Source organism: Amborella trichopoda, chromosome 7 (genome assembly GCF_054954075.1).
Source record: "Amborella trichopoda isolate Santa Cruz 75 chromosome 7, AtrichopodaSantaCruz75HAP2 v2.0, whole genome shotgun sequence".
In the NCBI taxonomy this organism is placed as follows: Eukaryota; Viridiplantae; Streptophyta; class Magnoliopsida; order Amborellales; family Amborellaceae; genus Amborella; species Amborella trichopoda.
In genome coordinates, this window is record NC_142342.1 from 9,738,158 (window position 1) to 9,748,364 (window position 10,207).

At 36.4% G+C, this 10,207-nt stretch overlaps 1 protein-coding gene and 1 long non-coding RNA gene across 2 annotated transcripts; both read left to right on the top strand.

Moving 5' to 3' along the window:
* Window positions 1-1,112: 1,112 nt before the first annotated feature.
* Window positions 1,113-3,530, top strand: LOC148781241 (uncharacterized). The gene is made up of 2 exons (XR_016059990.1): window positions 1,113-2,092; window positions 3,252-3,530. It is a non-coding gene; the product is annotated as an uncharacterized LOC148781241 (long non-coding RNA).
* Window positions 3,531-6,740: 3,210 nt separating this feature from the next.
* LOC18444097 (pentatricopeptide repeat-containing protein At3g57430, chloroplastic) lies at window positions 6,741-9,370 on the top strand. The gene is made up of 2 exons (XM_088871804.1): window positions 6,741-7,403; window positions 8,073-9,370. The coding sequence occupies exons 1-2, from the start codon at window positions 6,968-6,970 to the stop codon at window positions 9,083-9,085; spliced, it is 1,449 nt and encodes a 482-aa protein (XP_088727930.1). The 5' UTR covers window positions 6,741-6,967; the 3' UTR covers window positions 9,086-9,370.
* Window positions 9,371-10,207: the final 837 nt, after the last annotated feature.

Consider the following 10,207-nt stretch of genomic DNA (forward strand, 5'->3'; position numbering starts at 1 on the left):
ATAAGATTTACAAATTTTAAATATGAAATAAAATATTTTCGAAAAATATACGGGACCTCCATAAAATATGGGGCCCAAAATTTAAATACATTTGGATTAGGTGGGGCCTACACGGGTGGCACACGCTATCTATTCACGTAATCTTCTTGGGAAGAATGTTTATGTCTTGTTGGCACATCTTTTAGGTATAGCCATGATAAGGTTGAATATTTACGATATTTACTAAATCTTTGAATCACGATTGGTTGATCCAATAATTAAATATTTGATATATTAAAATATAAGCTTTCATTATTTGATGGGAATAGATTTAAGAAAAGGAGGATGAGGCTCTAGCTCATCTCTTTGAATCTTGATGGTAGATCAAAAAGATTGATTGCTCAAATTTCTCACCCCACAAGTCTTCTTAGATCGACGGTTGAGATTTTGACCTTACAAATTGATGCAAAATATATTGCATAAGATTTTAACCCTACGAATTGATGCAAAATCTATAGCATAAAAAATCTATACAAAGAGGTCTCCCCATAAGATATGTATTATCTTCTATCTCTTTAACAATCATCTCTCTCCTTACCCAAAATTGAACTATCTTCCAAAGGGGAGGCACGCCTCAATTTTTTATCTCTCTCTCCAAATTGTACCATATTTTGGTGGCACGCATCACCTCTGCTCTTTATGGGTGGCAAAGGGGTATAACCCCCTTACTAGTAGATCTCTCCCTCTCTCTTTATATTCATCTCTCATCTCTCTAAAATCAAGCTAAGATGCTTGATCAAAATGAAGTCATTATGTGGATTTTTGCCATGGTAGGGAAATCAATATACCGGTCATAGATCCCGAGCACCATCGGTAGGAGGAGACTCGACGTGGGGTATACTAAGCCCGGCTGAAGTAATCTCCGGCAATTTTACCGTTTTAAATATTTACTTTTTTTCCCATAAAACAATAAATTCTAGCTTTGTTTCTTGAATAAAGAATTGTATTTGAAGAGGTAGCAATTGAGAATCAATTTAATTTTTATTTATTTATTTCAAGAGTGGTTTGATTATAATTGGACATTGTAAGTGATATTGCCGGTGTAGAGGTAAATAATTTTTTAAATATATATACATCGTGCTTTATTATAAAGTCCTTTCAAACCCCTTGAGAAGCATATCCAAATATTGGCTACCCTTATGCAAACTCCAATTGGTTTGAGTCGAGCTTTAAACCGATATTTAGTCTGGGTGATTGACCCATGGTCGCAAGCACATCCAATTCATAGCCCTTTGTGTCAGCTTTCCAATGGTTCAAACTGTTTGGGATTCCTTTTCCAAGCATTGAACTAAAGCCATAACAGTGTCCCATAGTCTCTATAGACCATACCCAACTTTCGAAGGACCCAACTATTTGTACTCCCAGCGAAGCCCACCCTACCAGCTAATCTTGATGGCCTTTTGAGTTAGTGTTATGATGGTTCAAGCTGTATGAATTTCTGATTCCACTATAGGAAGACCGCTTTAATCTGCAAGATCCAAACCCTCTTTTTCTCTCGCCTTGTGAAGAATTGGAACACACTTTGCCTCATCCATTCTTTAAGAAATGCAGTGCTAATGCCTTCTTTTGCTTCTCCTGGTCATTTAGAATGTGACAACACCTCAAACACCCTATTCCATTTTGTATCATATGATCCACTGTCCATTTGAAAAATAGAGCACTCCCAATTATCTTCTGGCCCATGTTCTGACACTTCGAAAACTACAACATACTTCCTTTAGGCCCACCACTTGGTGCTCTCTTCATGCCCCGTTTGATTCCACTTATCTTGATAAAGCTTCAAGCCCCCTTCTAGCACTTTTTGTTTCACTCCATTCTGAGTTCAAATGAGCAAGATATCCCATCTGTATACCATTTATTTATAACATCCACTCCTGTGACCTTTCATGAGGAGCTTTGAACCATGTCTTACCTCAGTACGTTTCGACAGTTTTACCACATAGGCCAAAACATCCAGCCAATGGGGTTTTCTTGACCCTGGAATTCTGAAAATTTGAAGAAAAGAAAAAAAAAAAATAAAATAAAAGAAAAATGATCTACAGTCAAATTTAAGGTGACTTCTGAACTTTGTTTTCGATTGGCTATCATGTGGAACTCATAGTAGGATATACTTTTGTAGCTATGGCATTGATGAGTTAATTTGGTGGATGTGCTCTTGATATGAGGCAAAGCTTTTTTATCTTCTAATGGATGTTTTAGCTCTGACTTGTGTATTCTTGTTCTGGGCTTTGATGCAAATTACATAAGTTTGTTGCTGGGTTTGCAAAAAATTTATCAATATGACTAATTTGTTAAACTTTTTTTTTTATCTTATCATGATTCTTTTTCTCAACTCTTATCTCTATTTTGATCCAAGAGACCTCCATACGTGGGTGATAGTGTTTCCTTTTGGATTCTTTGTTCGTGTCTCCCAACTCTCTCTTTCTCCTTTCTCTTGACTCTGAACTCACCACAACCAAGCATATTTGTGGTTTTAGTACTTTGAGGTGAAACCAATGAGTCATACTTTTTTAGGGTTTTTATTTTTTCTGGTTTCTGGTAACATTAGAAAAAAATTAGAAAGCAAAGCCTATATCTTCTGAATCAAATTTCTTCTCTTTCCTTGCATACCAAAATATTGGTTTATTTCAAATCTTTATTTTCCTTAGGAAAACCCTTCAAACAGACTCATACTTCTCAATTACTTCATTTTTTCTAATAATTATTTTCTGCTTAATATCAGTATAACCCAGACCATGATATTGGAGAAAGAGTAGAAATAATAGGGGAAAAACTTGAAAAAAAAAAAGAGGATCTCATTTCATAATTTCCATGGACATGGAGCCTTGTCATAAGGCCAGCTCTGGGAAATCTCATTGTAAGAAGCATGCTTTTCTGGGGTCTTCCTCCTCTTCAAATATTTGTCTTTCTGGTCACAACTCAAGATGATTCTGGAGTCTTCAATCTAATTGGAACTGAACCAGCAGTGAAACGGTCTATCTTCAATCTTCTATAGAACCGTACATCAATGAATCTCTAGAAAAACTATGCACCAGCAAGAACCAGGGAAATTTTGTGGATTTCTACTTCCGCTTTCCGAAACATCCTAAAACAAGGACTCATCTCACACACTCTCATATACATAAAACACGTGCATGCACACAGAGTCTTAAGGCCTTTGTATTTCCTTCTTTTCTATGTATTTGATTATTTGTTTGTTTTTGTTCTCGCAGGCTGCACACGAAATGAAAATTGAACATTTGTTTGATTTGGCTTGCAAGAAAATAGCAACTAAGTATGTTTGGCATTGAAATGATTTCACCGAAGAGGAGGAAGAACAGATACTGAAGGAAAATGAATGGCTACTGAACGAAGAGAGCCACTGTAAGTTTTAGTACTTGAACTATCAGTGGTTTAACTGGCAAGCAACTGTGACAGATATTGGAAGTATGTTATAATTGAACTATAACGACTCTCTTTTTATTCATCATCTCTTTTGATTGTTGTATGCTTCCTCAGTTAAAAATCCCAAGTTGGAGTATTATTAGAGGGCCACATCATTGCATCTAACCTCCTTAACTACGAACCAATCGAAATAAGAAAAAGAAAGCATTTGGATTCTGTTTGAAAAAAATAATGATGTCCATGTTAGAGATTATATAGACCTAAAAATTGAATCCAAAATCCATCTCAAAAATGAATTCATGAAGAGGGCCGCATATCTACATCAAACCCTTGTCCTAAAAAATAAGCTCTATTTTTATGGATATTAAATGGGTCTTGTATATAATGATATAGCCAGGTGCTTGGTTTTCATGGATATTAAATGGGTGTTGTATATAAGGATATAGCCAGTTGCTTGGTTTTTTGTATTTTTTATTTTAGTTTTTCCGAGTCGATATGGTTTTGTGTACTTTTTTATTTTTTAGTTTTTTCGACCCGATAAGTAACGTGGAATTGGAACCTCGACATTTGCATTGATTTCACGTATTTGGGGGAACCAGCTTCTACCTTAAATGCAACCTTATTTTCCAAAGGAAAAAGATTATATAAGGTCACCACCTTATACTGTTCAAGCAAGGTGCACCTAAAAATCCACGAGTAAAGTTGTTTCTATGCAGAAAAACCCTCAAATCGATCATCTCAATCTCGAGATTCATATACATAAAAAAAAAAAAGGATTTTTAGTCCTAAAATAGTTCATCTTCTAACGCATTATCTGAACCGTCCATTTTCAATGTTTTCAAGTGTTTATAGATCTACTCGATCATCGTCATTTCGGAACTCTAAATTTCATAATAGTTTTGAGGTGCACCTTACCTCAATATTATAAGGTTGTCACCTTATACAAACCTCACCCTTTTCCAAAGGGTGAGGTTTGTATAAGGTGACAACCTTAAACAATCATGGTAAGGTATGCTTCGACCTTAAATACTATTTTCCAAAAAGATGAGGTTTGTATAAGGTGATAACTTTAAAAAATCACGGTAAGATACATCTCAAAATCTCATTAAAAGATGTATTTTCAGTGCCAAAACTCTTGTCATGGCCTAAAAGTTATTTTTCACTGTTATAATTAAATTGAAAGCTCCGAAAATGGTGCGAATCTAGCAGATCTATGAACGCTTGAAAATCTTAATCTAGTAGATCTATGAACACTTGAAAATAATGTATAAGATGGACTAATTTTAAGACTTGAGTTTCATTTGTTTTCTTCATATCTATATATATCGAGGTCAAGATAATCAATTGAAAAATTTTCTAGTAACAAAACTAACCTTTTTCAATAGGTTTTTGAGATGCACCTTACTTCTACATTATACGGTTTACACCTTATATAAACTTTTTCCTCTCCAAAATTCAATAATTTCTTCTACTCTTTGTTGCTTGAGATAGTTTTCTCCTTTTTTCCCTTTTAAACTTTCTATATTCCTAAACACTCTTGTTCGTTATGTGGAAAACAATATAAGCTCATTTAAATGAAGGCATTGTAACTTTGACAGCTCAAAGCAAGTGCGTTAAACTTCACCCCTAAGAAATAGACGTGAGTTAAATAAGTTTCGGGTAAGCTTTTTATGCTTCTCTTGTAAACTTATATACTTCCCTCTATCCAACCATCTACTCTGAATGGACGGTTAGGGCTGCCAATAGACAGGGCCTGCTTGTGGGCTTTCGGCAGGGCCCACTAGCGAGCCGGCTAAGGGCCGCTAGCGGGCCTTAGGCTTTTTTTAATATAACTTGTCATCGGGCCAAGCCAGGTTTGATAAGCTCGGAATTTGTCCAGCGGGCCAAACTGTCCCTAGTTAGCTTGTTAATGTCTCGTCTTGGCCCAAACAATGCCTAGCCCGGCCCATTTAACATGCCTTTTTTTTTTGTTTTTTTGTTAATAAAAACTTCACTCTTCAAAATTTTAGAAGTAGTCTTCGACCATCACTCGATCATTGCTGATTGAATACTGATGATATTTCTTTGGTCGAGGGATGAGTATGCAGAGCTCAAAAATAATATTTCGTGAATGTGCAGTTGAAAGCCACTTCATTAGAAATATTTTCTATACGACTCTCTTACTTATTTAAGAACAAGCATTTCCTATCTATTAAATACTTCCATGAATATTAATTAGCATTGTGAACACATTTGAAATGGCATGGAATGATGGAGGTCCACAGTATTTAACAAAAAACATACATCAGCAAGCAGAATATATTTTTTTTTCTTTAATAAAGGTAAGAAGAGTGGAAAATACTGTAAAAATTAAATTTCATGAAGATATAAGTGCCAATCCATCATTTCCATGTTACCCTCACCAATGAACATATGGATCATTCTTCCATACTTTGGTCCAGCTGATATCTTGAAAAACTTACTCTATTCAACATAGTACCAATTTTATATCTTTTCCTTTCTTTTTTTCTTTCTTTTTTGGTTTGTTTGGAACTTAGCATTAAAAATTGGAAAAAAGAAGGTGCCACAAACCTACTTGGCCGGGCCTGGTCCAGGCCCAGGCATCTCTACATTTTCCGGGCTTGCAGGGCCGAGCTGTTGGTGGGCTTATTTCGGGCCCCGGCCCGGGCCTTCTTGCCCATTCGGAACAGTTTCAAGCTTTCTTGGGGCCTCGGACCGGGCCCTGTCCATTGGCTGACGGTTGATTATTTTATAATTATTTTATTTTTCCTTATTTTTTATAAATTATTTTCACACCAAAATTTGGGCACCTACTCTTCTCTTAAACTCGCACATGTAAATAAACATAAATCTCAATAAAATAAAATTATCAAAATACCTCTGAAAGTTTCAAGGGGTATTTTGGTTATTATATTTTATTGAAAAATTATTTTTAATATTTTTCTTTTAGTTGCACTCCATTGAGATAATGGCACGTATCAAATTTCATATTCATATAATTTGTATATAAAAAAAAAAAAAAGTACTTTGAGATAGTGGATTTAGATCAAATAGTTAGTGGCGGCTGGATGGGGGGAGTATAGATGTAGGAGAAATATTTCTTATAAATTTCAAAATATCTATGAGAAATATTTATATTATTCTTTGAATTTTAATTTATTATTATGTCATTCAAGAGTGCTTCTATAGTTTGATTTTTAGCATAGCTATCATGGCCAAATCACACCCGTTGGTCTAATGGGTTGGTTCGCCGATCGGGTCCAAAATTTGGTCCCATACCAGGTCTACTTGTTGGGTCTTGGTCTGGTCGGATCTATTGCAGCCTATGACTAAAGCTTATTATTATTATTATTGCTCTGTTTTTTACCATTATATACCCTACGAGTATGAGAGGTTTTTTCTTGGTCAATTGTCTAAAGTCACATGATTACCATCATATACGCTGACTATGGATACGGTCATAATTCCTGTAAAACAACTGGACTTCTAAATTCCGGTGCCATTTTCTCTTTCCAATGGATATTGCGTCGTCTTACTGCCACACATGCCAACATTTCACAGTATTTTTACCAACTTCCTCTTAAGCTCAAAACCGAGATTTTCAACTGCAAAAACACTAACAAACTTATCTACAATCTCAACCTCCGATTCATCATTTCCCATTTCTAGCGACCATAGATCATGGAATCAAGCGAAAGAAGCCTTGGGTGCTCTTATACTGAGCCCTTCATGCTCTCCATCACAGCTTCTGCAAATTCACGGCCAGGTAATAGCAACTGGGTTTTCCCAAAACATCTTTTTAAACACACTTCTGGTATCCAAATACCATTCCTTCCAAGACCCAGAAGCAGCTCACCTTGTTTTCAATTCTGTGATTTCAAAACCCAATTCCATTTTTTGGAATTCAATGATACGAGGCTGCTGCATCAATGGAAGACTGGAAGAGATGATCGATATTTACAGTGAGATGATGAATTCAGGTGTGAGTCCTGATAAATTGACTTATAATCTTGTGTTGAAAGCATGCACTGATTTATCAGATTTTGAATATGGTTTGAGAATTCATGATCAGATAGTTCAGCGTTCTAGTGAATGTGAAGTTGATGTTCTTGTTGGTACTTCACTCGTTAACATGTACTCAAAATTTGGTGATGTTTGCTTTGCACGTTCTCTGTTTGACAGAATGCCTCTTAGAGATATTGTAGCTTGGAATGCCATGATCTCTGGTTATTCGAGAAATGGGTTGCTTTCTGAGTCCCTGTATTTATTTAAGTACTTGAGATTAATTAAAGAAATTTCACCCAATGAATCCACTTTGGTAAGTATTATTTCTGTTTGTCGTGATTTGGTTCAGCTGCAATTGGGTGAAGCAGTTCATGGTTTTTCAATCAAAACCGGACTACTTCAAATTATTTCAGTTTCAAATTCTCTTATAGATATGTACATTAGCTGTGGTTGCTTGGATGTTTCTGCAAAATTATTTGATCAATTGACAGTGAGAGATAGTGTTGCTTGGAGCTTAATGATTGGTGGGTACTCAGCTTATGGGAGAGGCCAAAAGGCCATGAAACTCTTTAGAGTGATGAAAGTGAGTAAAGAAATGGTACCCACAAGAGCAGTTCTTCTGAATTTACTTCCAGCTTGTGCAGATTTGGGAGCTTGGGAAGAAGCTGAGAAGTCGGTAGAGGAATACACAATGAACAGCCTGACAGAATCAGATGCCTCTCTCTCTACTGCGCTTCTCAATGTGTACTTAAAATGTGGAAAGATTGACAAAGCATTTAAGCTTTTTGGTGAGAGGTCTCAAAGAGATGCCATCAGTTGGAACGCCATGATCAGAGGCTTAGGGGAGCTTAAACTTTGGCATCAAGCTCTGCGACTCTTCATTGAAATGTGGCAAGAAGGCCGTGAACCAGACCTCATAACCATGTTGATTGTGCTTCCGCTTATTGGGTCAATTGCTTCTTTGAAGAGAGCAAAAGAAGCCCATGCTTACGTGATAAAAACAAATTTACTCTTAGAAATCCGAATTGCTAATTCACTTATTGACATGTATTCTAAGTGTGGATGTATAAAAATTTCGCAAATAATATTCGATAGCATTCTAGAAAAAGATGTGATTTCATGGAGTTCTATGATATCAGGGTATGCCATGAATGGATGTAGTGAAGATGCAATTGAGCTATTTCATGCCATGGAGAAAACTTGTACAAAGCCTAACAATGTGACCTTTGTCTCTCTTTTATCAGCCTGCACTCGTGGTGGTCTTGTAGAGAAGGGAAAGGAGTACTTCAAATCCATGAGAGATGTACATGGAATCAAACCAGAGGCTCGCCATTATGCTTGTATGGTTGATCTTCTTTCTCGAGCTGGGTTTATCTCACAAGCCCGCGAACTAATGGATTTTATGGGAACTGAGCTCAGCACAAGTGGGTGGGGCTCTCTATTGAGTGCATGTCGGGTTCAATGTGAATCATTGCAGATAGGGGAAGAAGCTGCAAAGCATTTGTTTAATTTAGAGCCAAGAAATGCTGCAAATTACTTGGTTCTTGCTAGTATGTATAATTCAATGGGGAGATCAGATGATGCTAAGGGTGTGTTGCGGTTATTAAAAGAGAGAAGGGTGAAGAAGATAAGTCCTGGTTGCAGTTGGGTTTGTTAATTTAGGAGTAAAATTGAATAGATTAGAGAGGGTGGCCTTCATAAGTATCAAATTTTTAATTGTTTATGAGTTTCAGTATGTATGAGTTGAGAGGCTTGTAAACAAGCTCTCCAATTGGACGCCCAAGGTATGGCTCATTGCTGGAACCAAATTTAGATGCGAAGGGGTCCGCAAATATTAGAGATAGTCTTTGTTTATGCAACCAACCATGTAATGGGCTCGACAAATTGCATTTGTCCTAAGAACACAATATTAGGGTGTCCATGTTAAGATTGGAAGCGACCATCTACCCTTTTAGTTTTTTTGAGGTAATTTAATAAGGGAAAGGTTTCTATGCTCCCCCTACAATACAGAAGATCTATGTATCCCTTACCATCCAGCCGTCCAATTTTGATCAAGTGAGCTACTAGTGTATCAAAAATCGCTAGGCAGAACCTAGGCATTCAGGGGCCGCCCAGTACTTGGCCGGGCCAGTAGAATTTTTTATTTTTTTTTGGGTTTTCTCTCTCTAAAATAGCTTCTAATAACTTAAAACCCACAATTTTGTCCTTTAGTATTAAAAAAATGACTCAAAAATACCCTCAAGGAGTCACATTTCCGTCCCTACGTGGAGCGCAGCCCTGGGCAGCTTGGGTTCAGGAGGGCTCCTAGGGATATTCGCCTAGGCGCTGGGCGGTTCGCTTTTTTGAAACAGTGAGAACCACTCACCGTTTGATCTTAGATCCAATGTCTCAAAGTACTTTATTTTTAGTTTTTTTTTATAAAAATTGTATGAATATAAAATTTGGTACAAGCCATCTTTTCATTGGGGCGCACCTATAAAAAATATTAAAAATAATTTTTCAATAAAATGTAATGACTAAAATACCCCTTGAAATTTTCAGGGGTATTTTGGCCATTTTATTTTATTAGAATTTTTTTTTTATATTTTTCGCTAGTGTAAGTTTAATAGAAGATTGGACGACCAAAATAGTTTATAGAAAAAAAATTAAAAATAAAATAGTGTAGAGACGTGACATTGTGATTGGGGCAATCCTGGCCCCCCATTCAAAATCGAGGGCTGGATAAGGGGAAGTATGTAAGTTTTATGTTGTAGGGGAAGCATAGAAAGCTTGCCCATTT